The sequence below is a fragment of the Pogona vitticeps genome, chromosome 2 (genome assembly GCF_051106095.1).
Source record: "Pogona vitticeps strain Pit_001003342236 chromosome 2, PviZW2.1, whole genome shotgun sequence".
In the NCBI taxonomy this organism is placed as follows: Eukaryota; Metazoa; Chordata; class Lepidosauria; order Squamata; family Agamidae; genus Pogona; species Pogona vitticeps.
In genome coordinates, this window is record NC_135784.1 from 105,175,936 (window position 1) to 105,192,040 (window position 16,105).

The following is a 16,105-nucleotide window of genomic DNA, read 5'->3' on the forward strand; positions in this document are numbered from 1 at the left end:
GCATAACACTGGGAAGGAGGTGAAAAATGACAGTCAAGGTTTTAAAAAAGAAAATCCACAAGATTCATTTTTTAAAAACTCATCTAAGCAAGTAACAAAATTATATCTATAAATCAGATTTCAAGAGTTTCTACTCTCTACATTGACAAGTCTCTTTACTAGTGCTCCTTATCACTTACTTGATCAACTCCACAGTTTCGGAATACATAGGGAATGGGGACTTTGATTCCTGAGCATTTTTCTCCAATGCATTCCCACATTCAATGAAGGATACTACAGCATCAAGGTAGAACACAGCTTTCTCAAACCTGTCAGACTAAAGAAATATAAAATATTTAAAATACAAATCAGCAATAAAAGGGAGTATTACTACTGTTAGAGGAATAGCCCCCCCCCCAAAAAATATAAATAAATCTAAAATATCAGCAATGTCTCTAGTATGCAATGAACAGTGTTTTCTTTACCAGTGCATCTGCATTATGCTTTAGCTTCTTTGCTTCTTGCAGGTAGTGATCTGCTGAATAAGTCCTGCAAACATAAAATAAAATTTATGGTTATGGAAAGGGATTGGGACCAAATATGCAAGACTGCACACAGAAGAGTATGAACTATTTCAAAGTGGAGAGTCAAGTTCAAGAGTCAAGACTGTGTTACTCCTTTGCCATATTTATGTATCAGTAATTCAAGGTAGTGTCTTCTCCCTAAAGTCAGAGAATAAAGTTCTTTGAAACAGCAACCTGCCTCAAGAACACAGGCAAATTTAGAACACTTACCATCACAAGTAAGCAGTTCTTCAAACAGGAAAAGAGAAAACCATGCATGTTTTTCTAGGCAATTGTAGCCTCTGCGAGCACACACACATGAATAATCAACTACCATATTAATAAAAAATTATAAAACACTTTAATTGACTACATAGAAACATTAGCATATAAATGTATTAGTCCTTTCTAATTTTGTTCTCACCTGTCGTCAAACACTAGCTTCGCTCTCCGGGACTTCGAATTATCTGGAGTCGCAATGGAGGCAGAAGGGCAGTTTGAAGAATTATTTAAAACCTTTTCCTTGAAAGAAGACAGTCCACATTTAGTTAAAATATCAGTGTTTGGCTAACAAATGCTTGTTGCACATGGTTCACTTTCTGCATTTAAATGCTATCCAGATGAACATCATTATTTATGTTTACCACACACACAATTTAAAAGAAACAAGGTTGATACATTTCAAAAACAGCAGATAAGAACAATTGATAGAGTTGCATATAAATAGTTAATGTGTCATTTAGTTTGCATCTTTTAGCATTCATATATACAGAGCTCTGACAGGTTTCCATACTCACTGCTGTTCCAACATACGCTGCAGAATTATGCAGGGAAGATCAATTTACAGTCAGCTGCCACAGCCAAGGGTTAATTTTACCTTTATATAACTGTACAGCTTATAACCAAGAAAACATCACTTTCCAAATTAACTGTATGGCTGCCATTCTTCGTACAGATAACTTTTCTTCAACAATTTCCCCTAGTCACCACTATTTCTTCCCTCCCTCTTGCAATCTTCTTCCACTCCTTCACCTATTCAAAACTCACAACAGCATGAGGCAAGATGCATTACACCAACAGAGATATAACTGACAAGTTATTCTCCACAGGTTTTTAGCCACTCTTTCTTTCTTTCCCACAGAGGAGCAACTCTTTTCCCATCTGAATGGAGTGCACGACTTTCCTTCTTTTCTTTTTCTTTTCTTTTTCTTTTTTTGCTTTGGTACATATCTTAAAGGCTTTTCATGGGAAAATATTTGCAAAGAAAGCAAATCACAGTCAATGTCACCCTTCAGAAATATGCAAAGATTTCAAGACTGAAACTTAGCTGATTAGACAAACCTTGTAATTAAACATAACAAAACCATCCTTTTTTGGAAAATGATCTTAAATCTAGCAGAACTATGAAGGGATACTGATCATTCTAGCTAAACATTGATCCAGATATGACTCAGTGTGGGGTCAGAAAAAAGGATGCCAAAAAATTTATTAAAAACAAGCTTTTGCCATATGTACAAGCTGGTGACAATTTCCCCTAAGAATCCACTACTTTAAACCAACTCCAGTTTGCTCACAAAATGTAAGACTCTCAAGAAGTTGTATTATTTTATTTTATTTCATTCATTCATTCACTCACTCACTCATTCATCTTCTATACTGCCCATCTGGCTACTAGGCCACTCTGGGCAGTATACATGTTAACTATTGTAACTACATTCCTTGGTTGAGTAATTTACCTACTTTTTGATTTGCCAAAATCCTCTCATTGTCCTAATTTCTACACAGTTTTTCCTCAGGCGCAAGTACTTTTACTTTTATTTTACATTAGGCAATTCACTTACAGCTAATATCTTCCTTGGAATGAAATGCTATCCTCTGATTGATAAAACACCTCCTCTAATCATAATACAGTAGGGCCCCCATATCTGGTGGAGGTTGGTTCCACACACACACACCCTCCCCATGAATACTGAAAACTATGGATTATAGTATATGCTCTCTCTCTCTCTCAATCTCTCTCTCTAATGGTAAAAGGAAAAAAAATTGTCATATGCATTACCAGAATTGGCCGCTAGAGGGTGCCAGAGAGCATCTTATTATAGCACAGTCTCTGGCTCCATCCCGTGACTTTTTGCTAATACATGTGAAAACAGTTTTTTCTGGAATTTGTCCTTTTAATATTTTCAGACTGTGGATAAGTGAAACTGTGGATACTGATTCTGTAGATATGGGGGCTCTACTGTAATCATCAGTATCTGTCAGTTCAGGCAGCTATAACCTACCAATTTCTGCTGCTACTTAAGAGTTCATATTATTTTATGAACCAAATATTCTCATGATTCAAAGAATTGCTGTGAACCTACAGCTTTTTGGGGAGAGGGGACGAAGAAGTCAACAGTTCTGATTGACTACCTTTGTGCCCAACATGAGACAAATCTGCCTGCTCCATCCTCCGACCACTCTGTACATAGCAGAGATACCTGCAGGAAATCCTTTGCACGTACAACTGTAAAACTAAACCAATAGGCCTAATTGGTTGGCCCCACTTCTGTGTTTTACTCAACATATAAGCATTAAGGCTTACATGCTTGGCTCCTCAGACAATGATGTCCAAGAGATTTAAAAAAATAAAAGGAAAATACATGGCTAAAATATAACTTCCTTACCTTTGCTTCCTTAGTATTACTCAAGGCCTTCCCTTCAGTCTTCTTTTGTTTAGATGAGCTACTTTTACTGCTGCTACTCTCCTTATTACTGTTGCTGCTTGATTTCAAGGAGGAGGACTGACTGATGGTTCTCTTCCGAGACCCATGCTCTTGCTTCAAATCTTTCTGGATTATTGGTGTTGTGGCTGGAGATGGCAGAAGATCCTTCTCTTTAGCAGCACTTTGCTTTGATGCCCTGCTGACAAAAATGTCATTGCAATCATAGCATTAAGTAAAAGATACTTTTCCATTCCTGTGCTTCACCAACCCTAAGCACACAGATTATTCTTCCAAATGTATTATTTTTAAATTAAAAAAAAAAAGAGTTTGAAAACTCAAGTTTCAACTTGACAAGTAGAAGGAAGTTCTGGATATCATAAAATCTGAACAAAAACTAGCTGATCTAAATCTATGGAATTATACTCTGGACTTTGCAGGATGGTTCACCTAATCTCCACTATGGAGTATTTCTGCAAAATGTTGCTCTACTACAGAAACAAAAAAAATGAAATTTAAACTTAACGTAAAAGATATGGATGGTACAATTTGGCATAGCAACTGATTCAAGGAACATTAAGACATAAGACATAAGAAATTTATTTGTCATTGCACTCACAAGTGGGTGCAACGAAATGAGGTGCTCTTCCTCAAGGTAAAACTGGACAACACCACTACAAAAAAAAAGTTACAATATACACAACACTCACCATACAGATATATAGACCCCGTTTCTCCCAGCAATTAAAATTCCACCAAAAACTTATACTGTACTTCCAATTTCCCTTTTCAACAAGTCATAAACTGGGAACTTCACGTAAGTTTGCCAATTCTGCCAGGAAAGGGAGTACATGAAATGAAATCTGGAACACGTGGGCCCTTTGTGCTTGAAAACTTGATGCCCTTCAGCAATTTTCCTTTTTCACACATTTTGGATTTTTTATACTGAGGAAAGGCACTCACTCTCTTTTACTAGAAGTTCTGTGTACAGAAGAAGGCTTTTCTTCCAGCTTAGTTTTCTTGCTTTCAGTACCTCGGCTTTCTTCTCCACTCTAAAAATAAATAAATAAACATAAAATACCTGTTGGAGGGGACAGTTTGACTTTTTCACAATGACTGCAGAAATATTCTATGCACCCTCACAACAAATTCAAACCCATCATAAGATCAATAGTGTAGCATTTGTAGGGAAAATGCTACAATTTTTTTTCCCAGTAGGATTCATTGATTGCTAGCAGACAGCGTAAGTACACTATAGATCTCTTACTCCTAAACTATAAAAACTGAGCTGTGGCTGAGAAAGATTCTTGAATGCAAAAAGAGCGCTCAGTTTACTTCTACTAGGGACTATCAAAAACAACAACTGGTCTTATCAGGCAGATATGAAAGCCTCCACAGATTAACATTTTTGAAAATGAAAAGACAAAATCAGTTTCTGCACCTGTAAAATCTGATATTTTTAATGTAGTACTAAATTCATAATCACAGAAACAGAAAAATGAAGTATGAAATGACTTTTCTTTTTGCCACTAACATGGGACCAATATGTGGTATAAACCAGATCATGAAATAGCTACACCAAGTAATGAAGGGTGCTTGTTACTCCAGATGAAGTTTTGAGTACATGTAATAGCAACTGAGACTAGGGCTCATTGTGGACACTCCTTCCACACATCTGTCCTATCCTGAGGAGAGAATGGAGCTGCATACGCTGAACCTGTAACCTGACACCAGCTCTTATGCTCAGAAGCTTCCTTCTATAGATGTCAGTGAATGTCTGGGAGGCTATTCTGTCTAGGGCTAATAATGAGCTCCAGATTCCGGAGGTCACTTTGCAGTACAAGGATAACAGTATTGATCTTCCAGACAAGTCTGGTTTATACTATCGACAATGATCCAAAAATGAACTTGTGAAAGTTAACATGGCAAGTCTTCTATATGATTTGGCAGAATGAGCCAAGAGATTCAGATAGGTTTCCTGCTCTTTGCATGAGTAGTCCATATTGGAAATCAGGCAATTCCCTCTGAAAGACTGGTGCTAGGAAGTATCATAGCTGGAATACAACAATGAGTATAAAAATAGAACCTTTTTACATCAGGGGCAAAAACTTTATGGGAATCCCTTCTGAGAATCTTGAACTAAAGTATCTAAATCCTAAAAATAAATCCATCAAGTTTGACCACTAATCTTTACTTTACTTTACTTTATTTAGACTTATACCCCGCCCCTCTAGACAAAGTCTACTCGGGGTGGCTTACAGGAGCAATAAAATACAATAAAATACGATACAATAAGATACATAATAATAAAACCTACTAACAGATGCATATATAGATTATCAAGATGAGATAATTGAGAAAGAAAATTCAATTAATTTACTGGAGGGAAGGCCTGCCTAAAGAGCCAAGTTTTTAAATGGCTTTTAAAAAACGCCCAGCCAGGTGGATTTCCGTTGGGAGAGTGTTCCACAAACGAGGGGCCACTGCCAAGAAGGCCCAGTTTCTTCTTCTTTCCTTCCGGGCTTCTCGGCGTTAGGCTCCTCAGCTGTCCCTGCTGGCTTCAATTAAAAAGAAAACCCAGAGGAACCTTTTGGCAGTTTAATAGACATTAGTGCAAATATGGATTCCTTAAAATTATCTCCCTCCCTATTTTTTCCTGGCCCACCAATGCAATTTGCTCAGAGATATGTGTCTTAGCAACAAGACTTGCAAAGTAAGCCCATGGTAACGTGTTAATGACCAATCACAAAATAAAGCAAGATGGAATGCAAAATACAGAAGTAAGGAAAAACATGTACCATACTAAGCATATCATCTGCTTGGCCCTAAAAACATACTATGGCAGTATAAGTGCTAAGCATATCATCTAGCTTGACCCTAAGAAATATACTATGGCAGTGATGGCACAGCTGGCATGCGGAGACCTCTCCCTGGGCACACAAGCGGAGCATTACCCCCCCACTGCCACCCTGCACCCGAACCTCAAACTACATGACTGTAAGCCACCTATCCCTGCTACCTTCCTCGGCTGCAGCACTTGTAAATCAGTTCTTTTAGAGATCGGACATAAAGCTGCTTTATTGTTTTCTGCTGTATAACAGCCTGGGGCAGTAAATCCCGCTTGTGAATTACTACTTCCACTGGCGGTAACTGCAAGCAGGAGGGAAAGCTCCAATTAAGGCAGGAAAGAAGGTGCGAGAGAGGTACGGGTGGATTCATCAAGCTTGTTTAAATGTAAGATTGTAGAAAACAGAGAGGGGGGGAGGGCATGTGTGTGTGTGAGAGAGAGAGACACTGAGTCAAAATTATGAAAAAAGGAACTGATGCAAGCAGGATGGAAGGCTCCAATTAAGGTGGGAAGGAAGGTGTGAGAGAGGGACGGGTGGATTCATCAGCTTGTAATGAGAGGAAATGGACATACTGAACTGATGCAAATGACTGCTAAAAATTTAGGGAGGTAGGTAGGTTCTGTATGTGAGAAACTGATTCTTTCGTAAAACTATGAAAAAAGGAACTTTCCAAAGTGTTTGTGTGTGTGTATCTGTGTGTGAGAGAAAGAGAGACACAGAGAGACTTGACTCATATAGCAAGAATTAAAAAGGCATCAAAAGCTATTCACAATTGCTGGATTGCATTGCATTCAAAAGTACCCAGTAAAGGATTTCGGTAAGATTGTATTATATGGTACACACTTTTTTTTTTTGCCAGCCTTACAAATTGCTTTCTGTTTGACAGAGTGGGAGGTGGAAGCAATTTTAAGGCATTTTCCACATAGTTTTATTTTTAATCCAAAATATGCAATATCTTTTTCTGGTAAGTAGGGAAATTAACAAAAGAAGCCTAAACATGTTTGTCTTAAAACAGCCTTTGATGAAAAGATTTTTCTGCCCTCTGCACCATTTGAAATATTTAAATATCTAATATTTTATTATGTGATTATTTAATTGTCATTATATTTTATGATGTTTTATATGCTGAATTCATTTTATACTTGTAATTATGTTTTTGTTTGATTGTGTTGTGGACCACCCAAAATAGCCTGGCTAGATGGGTAGCATGCGTGCGTGCGTGCGTGCGTGCATAAGAAAGAAAGAAAGAAAGAAAGAAAGAAAGAAAGAAAGAAAGAAAGAAAGAAAGAAAGAAAGTTTTAACATGGCAGCAACAGGTCAAGGTTTGAAAAATTATAGTACGATAGAAATATATCAGAAATATATCATTAGAGCTTCACCATATGTTATGGGATGCAGCTCTGCAATCCTGTGATGTAACACTTCTAAAATGCAATGTTATCCATGTTTATACAAGTGTAAGTCCCTTGTAGTCAATGGTGCTTATTCCCAGGAGGTTTACAGAAAGACGGGCTTGATAAATTATTATTCATTAATCTTTCAGACTTTTTAAAGGACGAAGTAACAGTATGAGTACTTAAACCATTCATTGGTTAAGTATAATATCAGAATGCCTCCACCTCTCTTTAATTGAATTCAGTTATGCCATTTAACAGGTTCCTTAGGTGATCTTCGTTAAGATACTGGTTAGATCCCGATCATCTGAGGCTTCAGCAAAGTCCCCAGACTCTGTTTTTTATTCCCAGGTTTCCCAAACTGGGAACATTGAGAAACGCTGCCATAATAGTTGTGACCAGTCACGGGATACTCTGCAAAACAAACTGGTGAAGTGAAAACAAAAGTAGCTTTTCTAAGAAAAGCATACAACAGAGATGGGAGCTGAACATTTAAAAAACACTACTCTTCAATCCAACCCTGTATGAGCGCCTCCCATCCGGTCCTCTTTATTGTGTAAATTTGTAGGTACCATTGGCTTTTATGGTTTTGATTTGTCATTGCTGTTTCTGTTACATTTTAGTGTCCATAGTTTGTTAGTCCTGGTTTGTAATAGTCGGTAAGCCTCGCATAATAGTGCCTTGGGACTAATGGGGTGGTACATAAATTAAATATAAATAAATATAAATAAAACCATGAAAAAAGGAACCTTCCAAAGCTCATCTCCACTGCATTTAGTTCTGCATTTAGAACAGCCAGTACAGTATTTCAAGATTCTGTTTAGACTAAAGTGAACTGGGCAGAACTGGAATATTCAGCAGAGTCTCACTAACAGCAAACACCTAGTAAAAGACAACCAACACACCTGGGACTAGATTTCTGAAGTGTGTAGCAATCTTATTTCTCTGTTTCTCATCCCCAAAGCAGGCAAAAGTATCATAATTTATTCCCCAAATCTGAATCCCAGTCTCTCTGCTCCTGGTCCTGCTTTGACTGCAACACCAAACAAAAGGTCTTACAAACAAAAGACTGTGGCTTTCTTTATTGAGTCAATCCATCTCATGTGCAGTCTTCCTCTTTTCCTCCTGCATTGCACTTTTTCCTGCATTGCTGCCTTTTCCAGCGAGCTTGTCTTCTCATGACACCACTGTAGTACAAGACCCTTTGCTTGGTTATTTTAGCTTCTAGTGAGAGTCCACACTTAATTTGCTTTACTTATCTTTCTGACAAGTCATGATATCTGTAAATCTCTTTTCCAACACTACATTTCAAACAAGTGAAATGTGTGTATACGCTTTATGTAGTGTATAAAATGTAGGTATACCCTTTAAAAATTTGCATTCCTATATATAGCTGCTTTTCTGAGGGTAGCTTACTTTGGAGGAAACAAGTTCAGGATTTCAATGTACTTAATAAGCTTTATAAATAGGGTACATTTAATTCAGTGTAGCATTTTCCACTTGACTTTTTTCTAAAAGAGCTGTCAGTTGGAGGAATCAATAAAGAACCAGACAGACAAAATGTGTAAATGACATGAGTTATTTTTTCTAAACTAAAAACTCAGTATTCAGGCTTAATTGCAGTGTTGGCACTTCAAAATAAATAACTTGGCTTTGTGTTGCCGTTTGGGCACTCGGGCTCAAAAAGGTTCACCATCTCTGTACTATGGCCTACAAAAACACATCCAACACAAAGATTGTTTACATTTCATATTAAATGTAGTGTCTTGAGAAACCTGTCAATCTTCTCTTGCATAATTATAGGGCACATTAAAGACCAAATCCCCTCCACTTGGAGATTTCTACCAACATACATTTTACATAATAATTGAACATCAAAATTTGATTATGTAGTCCCAAACAGTGGAGGAATAGGCCTTTTAAAATGAAAAGGAAACATTTCCATAGCAATTAACTGTGTTTTTTAACTTTAAAAAAAAACTTTGGATGAACTGTAAAAGTAATTAAACATAATTTTAAAAATTCACTCTAATTTCATGTGCTCACTCTATATCATCTATTATGCCTCAAATGCAAATGACCCTTTTGTACACGCACACAGCACCTCTTGTGCATGAACATTCAAATCAAGAACTCTTACTAGCTGTAGCTCCCTAATTCATCCAAGAGTGGTTTAACATTTGGACAAAACAAGAAACTACGGCTAACAAACAGAGCAGATGAAAATATATATTTTTTAAAAATTAATTTAAATTGGATTTTTAAATTTAAATCAGGTTTTTAAATTTTTTGGTAAAATTTTTATTGATAATTTCCCCAAAAAAAACCTGTGTGATGACAGCTTTAATTTAAAACGTGTTACAGCTCAAATGTCTCATTATGGAGAAAACAGTGTAAATCCTAATTCTGTATTGAGACACCGGCTGAAATCTAGCAGTAAACCAGAATAAAGTAGGGCCACTCAATCAATGGAACATATGGTGGAGTTGACTCACCAAATTCCCACTGAAAATAAGTCTCAACAATTACTGGGCTGGATCTTCAATTCTAATAAGTTCCACAGATCCCTGTATAAACTATTTAGGCTAATATTTTGTTGTTTTTAATCACATAGTATAGCAGACACTACTAGAAAAAACTGCAATTCTCAAACTGCTTTTGTGTCTTAGACATACATTCTTATTAACATGTCTGTTCTTATTTTTATTAAGTCTGTTATGGAAATAACAGATTTGATCAGCTCTGATTCCTCAACTTTGACTAAAGTTATTCCTGGAGCTCTTTTTCTTTCTTGACATGATATAATATTGGATATTCTTGGGGGGCATATTAAAATCTCCAGGTTTGCCTTCTCTTTTTCCTTTGAGTGATTATCAGGGCTTGAAAAATTTTAGAATGTCTCAACAGTCAGTCAAAAACTTCACCAGTCAGCATGACCGGACTATAGTCTTGCAATTTATGTTAACAAATTTAAACTAGGCACTTGTTCATTTTTATTTCTACGTAACAATGCATACAAACCCAAAATAAATTATATTACTTGGGTTGCTTAATTACCTGCATGCCTGTGGGGTCATAAAGCTTGTATTTTGAATGCCTTTCTTTTGAATGTCTCCAGCAAAAATAATACTGAAAGCAAAAGCGCCTGGCCTCTTAAGGAGCCACGGTTCCCTCCCACCCCAGCATGTGTCCTCGTTTGGTTGCAATAGGGAACAGGGAATCTCCATATTCTCCAGCATGGGGCTACTCTACATTCTCCTGCAGATCTATATCTCTATGCGCCGCTCGAACTCTGTTCTCGCAAGCAGTTTTCTTTTTGCAATGGGAGGGGGGAGGGGAGGATGAGAGAGTGTGTGTGTGTGTGAGAGAGAGAGAGAGAGAGAGAGAGAGAGGCTTGCTGAGCAGCATTTTTCACTTGTCACAGATGAGTGGACGGGTGCATTTTTCTAGCCCTGGTGATTATCATTCCTCCAGACTAGCAACCCTACCTACTGTTTGACTGCAATGTTGCGTATGGAAAGTCAAACCTTTACTCTCTGAATGTACACATGTTTAGATATTGGAAGCATGGATGAATATCAGAAGTAGAATAAATTTGGGCAATATTGGTTGTCTCCTTTCACTGTCTCTGAAGTTGAGTGGATTGAGCACATTCTTTGTTGACTACATGTTTCATTAGATTATATATAGTCAGACAGATATCAACACACATTTTGGTCAACCTACTAATCACACCACTATTTACAAGTTTTAGTCACTAAGAATAGTCCTTTGGTTCCTTCAAAGTACAACAGCAAATTCACATTATAATGAATAACAATGTCTTTTGTTTCAAATATCCTTCACCACTGCACACTCACAGAAGTTAAAACATTTTCTATTAAGTGCATGTGTATCTTTCAAAAATTAAAAACCCCAGATCAGCTCCCAGTGTTTTTTAATGAGGCCAGTTAACCATGTATTACATTAGTGATTTCCCAACCTTGGGCAATCCGGGAGTTCTTGGACTTCCCAGAAGCCTTCACTATCAGATGTGCTGGCCAGGGTTTCTGGGAGTTGCAGTCCAAGAACATTTGGGTTACCCAAGGTTGGAAGCTGCTACATTACACAGAAAGGCCATCAAGTTTAAAAGACAACTTCACCCACCACTTGGCTGAGAAAACTAAAATGGGATACTGAAAACTGACCTGACATAACTTATGCTTTCTTTTGCCCTTGTTGGAGTTTTTGTCAGAAGATGTTTTCTGGGGCTCCTTTGGATGTTTTTCAGACACGTTCTTCCTCTCAACTTTTGATGGATCTGTGTCTTTGTAAGGCTTCCCTGGTATTCTGGTTAAGAGGCTTAAGTCAATCTTCACAATAAGAGGGTATCTTTCATCAGGATCACTGAGTGGTGAAAGGAGTTCCTTCTCTTCCATAGGAGAGAATATTTTTTGCCGCAAAAAGCTGTCATCCTCCTCCATGGAGGGTTTAACAGGAGTCCTATTGCTCTCAGAATATTTAGGAGTTTGTGATGAAGGAGGGAGGCTCTCATTCTCATCAGAATCAGAAGATGAGGTATCTGTTTCTATGAATTCCTTAGACTTCTGGGTGGGCTTGGCTGTAACCTTGCATTTCTTTTTCTCTGTTGTAGGCCGAGGAGAAGACTTAGGCTCTTTCTTTATGTTGGGCTTTCTGGAGCCCTTTGTCGCTGCTTTGTGCCTGTTAGAGGGTATGTTTGTTGTCATATCCAATGGGGTTTCACTTTCTATTTTTAGTCCCCCTCTTGGCTCTTCTACAGACGGTTTCTCTGTCTTTTTGGGCTGCTTTTTACCTACAGTCCTCCTTTGGGTCATGCTATCACTCTGAGCAGGTGACCTTTGTCTGCCACGGTTGCTTTCTGATCCTTTCTGGCTGGTTTTGGAATCTCTTCCAGGAGTGGAAGAAATGGAATCTTTAGATCCACTCTGATCTCCATAGCCACTTCCTGTGTTCTGATCTCTACTTTCTTTTTTGTAACTCTGGGTGGGTGGGATGTTACTGTCCACAGAAGAAGCTGGGGATACTTTGTGTGGATTCACCTTGTTCAGCCAGTTGTCAAGCTGCCACTTGTTTGCTGGAGGCGGCTCAGGCTAAAGAAAAGAAAGAAACAATGACAAAACCTCTATGATCTTTTTCTTTTTTCTTTCTTTCTTTTTTGTGGTTAATAAGCTGTGCCAATGAAAAATGGGAACCTTTCAATACAGTCCTGCAAATTTGAGGCTGTGGCTTTCTATTATCTTTCCCATTCCTGTGGTCCTAGAGAAGTAACTGCCAATTCTAATGAATGCTGGGTGGTCTTGATCAAACAGCTGTAGCAGAAACAGCTTGCCACTTGGGAATCTGTCTAAAAAAGACACTTCTCCCAGACAAGCATAGTTGCTTCAGATTGTATGGAATATTTGGCAATTTTGTAACAAATAAATGGGACCTAAAACATAAGGCTTTTGCTCTTTAACTTACTGGCTGCCTATCAATTTATAGGCAAACTACCAATTCAAGTGGGCACAAGCACATTATTTGCTAAAGAAGTGGGAGATGGGATATGCTATCATTTTTAAAATTCCTCGTTCCTTAAATATCCTTTCATACCACACAGAAGGAAGGTTTCAAACTCAAGATAAGTATCATCCATGCCCAATCTCTCAAAGACTTATTATAAGCTGTCAGTAATTGGATCAAATAAATCCAGTTCCCAACATGCACACTGACAATCACGCACTGTAAATTTCAGTGACCACTGTAATTAATGCTATCTAGTTTCTTTAGGGCCTTTCCTCTCCTTTCTTGAAGACAGAGATAAGAGCAAATTATAAAACAGTTGACACTCCACCGTATCTGTGACTGGTTAACAGTTCATTGCTGGTTCCCCCAAAAAGGTGGCAACAAAGGCAGGACTTCCTCTTTTTGGCACTCAATATGAACTTTGTGGGATCTCTCCAAAGAGTTTAACGAATTACTCTATAATTCATTCCCCATAAAACATTCAATATGCTGGAAGCCTGGTATGCTCACAGGGCTACTGGGATTTGTTTCTCCTAGCTCCCTTTTGGTTAAATGGGGTTTTTTATTCTCCATGTACAAATGCGTACAAATCCAACCTTAACTTTGTGTAGCCCCATTTTGCTTCCAAAATGAAAGGCCAGCAACCAACATTTTTGCTATTAGGATAAAAAATGTCATATCTGGTGACAGACTTGTTGGAATAGACTGTCATTTAAATTATGGGATGTTTAACGTAATTATACTTTATGCTGGATGTTCCAACTTAGAAAAGAAAGAGTGAAGATGAAACTTAAGGTTAGGGTTACAATTAGATAAAGAGCTGAAATGAAACATTCAAGTGTTTCCCCCCCCTTCAAATATTAATTTACTCTATTTTATTTTAATCATTGCTGTATTGAGAACAGAGGGACCAAAGTATCACCGATAGCTTGAACAGGAAAACCTTACCTCTGGAGATGCACTCTGCGATGGCTCATTTGCCTCACTGTCACTGGAACTACTTTCACTTTCAGAGTCTGAACCAGAGCTGCTCTCAGATCCACTATGACTGCTTGAGTCATCCCTAGAATTATCTGCTCCTTCACTTGTATGTTGGGATGGTTCAGAATTACTAGGGGGAAAGGAAACAGAACAAAGAGAGACTGGTATCTTTATTACCCATGCTATGAAAACACAAATAATCCTTAACTCTTAAGAAAAATCGTAATGTTTTTCCTAGCCTGCTGAAGCACACTATAGGTACCCAAGAAACATCAGACCTGTGGCTAGTAAATCATGACTCTCCAGAACTTCCAGCCAGGGACTGAATTTGGGACACTCTGAACTCAGTGTATTTGTTCTATCACTCAGTTACACCCTAACTGAGCCTTGCTTTAATACAAACATTACACCCTGGATTTGAACTGTCCATCACTGCCAGTTCAATGCCATTATATAAAACTGGATATTAATTTATAATACCTTCCAGGTGTACTTCTTGGCACTGTCTTATCAGAGTCCTGTAATTAAAATAAAAGACCCAAATTAATATTTCACTATCCTTGCACCAAGTTCAGAACACTCATTAAGGGCACTGAAATAATGTAGTAACTGTATGTGATTCAAATAAATACCACCCATCTATAAAAATGAAGGCAATAAAATATTTGTCAGATTTACAAGTGAATAGAATTAGAGATCAACATGAGATCAATGAATAGTCCAAAGAGGGACATACTACTTCAAACATCTTTTGTAGGCTCTGCATGTCAACTGACATGTCTTTCATATGCACAGAAATACCTGCTTTCCTATATTCTCAAATCTGTGTTATTATTCTACTTATTCTCTTACAGTATATCTACCAAGCACCTGACACAGGTACATTTGTGAGTACAACCCAATGTACTGTTTTAACCTCTGAAGTCTTAAATAACTTGGCAATCAGGAAATTAATATTGTGGTGCTTGGAGGTCCTCCACCATCTCCCCCCACCAATTTAAATAAAGCAGATGAAGTATGCCAGAATTCCTTGATATGTATCTGCCTGGGACTTTTGTTTCACTGTTATCATCTAAGAATGTTGTGTTTATTTTAGTTACACCTATCTATAGTTAATACTTTTCATTCCACAGTTTCAGTTATTTTGTAAATCCCTTTGCATAGCTGGACAGAATAGCAGAAAACAGAACAGTAGTCATAGAGGTGGTAATACAAAAATAAAGAAACAAACACAACAATAACCTGTTCACCATCGCTATCTTCACTGCTGCTGAGTTTCAAGTCATTTATCAGAACGCTAGAAAAAAGAAAGAGTTGTTAAAATTGTCTACCAGAAACTAACTGAAACTTTGTAATGATTTATTTCACAGTATTTTCACAATGGAATGGTACTCTAGTGAACAATTATCCTGAAGTTAAGTGCATATATCATTAACAGGAAGTAAGATACTCAACAGTCTGACTCTGACTTGCCAGAGAAGGAAAAAAACAGACAAAAACAAATGCAAGATAATTTATGGTAGAAGGCATTAAATAGTTGCCGTGACACCGATGCAACAAAGAAGCCCCACAAGGCATCAGTGCAAAAGCTCTGGATGGTGCAACTGCATCTATAAAACTGCACTATACAAGATGTCAATGGAAAAGCAGCACAGTGTGGGCTGAATACTGACAGTGGCCTTGAACAGAACCCTATTCATATCAATAAAGTCAGGGATCTCTACTTGTACCAGTGTAATGCTGCTATAATAAATTAATATTAACTCAAAAAAGCAAGTATCAAATTCATGGATTGATACTTCATACTCTGGGCAAAGAGGGTATGAATGAAGTTTAGTCTGCCGTCATGATTAGATGCTGTCATAAACTAATATAATCAGCACTAAAAGGGGAAGGGAAGAAGGAAATCAGAGTGGGTAAGAAAAATGTTGAATAAAGGGATCACACAACAGATATGGGTCTAGCAGAATGGGAAGCTTGATTAGTATAGATGGAGATACAGTGTCCACAGTATTGGCATCCTAAGTGAATAAACCATTTCTAGATTCATCATTTCTTTAACTATTTTGAACAAAATTAAAAGCCAATACTTGAGTTCTTTCATACTTTTCTTG

General features: G+C 37.6%; 1 protein-coding gene across 8 annotated transcripts in view; it reads right to left on the reverse strand.

The window, feature by feature from the left end:
- Window positions 1-16,105, reverse strand: part of AFF4 (ALF transcription elongation factor 4) — a 71,328-nt gene that overhangs the window by 11,728 nt on the left and 43,495 nt on the right. For 7 of the 8 annotated variants that reach the window (XM_072990202.2, XM_072990201.2, XM_072990206.2 and 4 more), the window contains 9 exons: window positions 15,234-15,288; window positions 14,472-14,509; window positions 13,959-14,121; window positions 11,675-12,598; window positions 4,208-4,296; window positions 3,209-3,446; window positions 967-1,064; window positions 465-528; window positions 180-316 (listed from right to left, as the gene is read on the reverse strand). In XM_072990202.2, the coding sequence (XP_072846303.2) occupies window positions 180-316; window positions 465-528; window positions 967-1,064; window positions 3,209-3,446; window positions 4,208-4,296; window positions 11,675-12,598; window positions 13,959-14,121; window positions 14,472-14,509; window positions 15,234-15,288 (1,806 nt within the window). The remainder of the gene's footprint in view (window positions 1-179; window positions 317-464; window positions 529-966; window positions 1,065-3,208; window positions 3,447-4,207; window positions 4,297-11,674; window positions 12,599-13,958; window positions 14,122-14,471; window positions 14,510-15,233; window positions 15,289-16,105) is intronic. The other variant, XM_020813659.3, reaches the window with a different exon arrangement.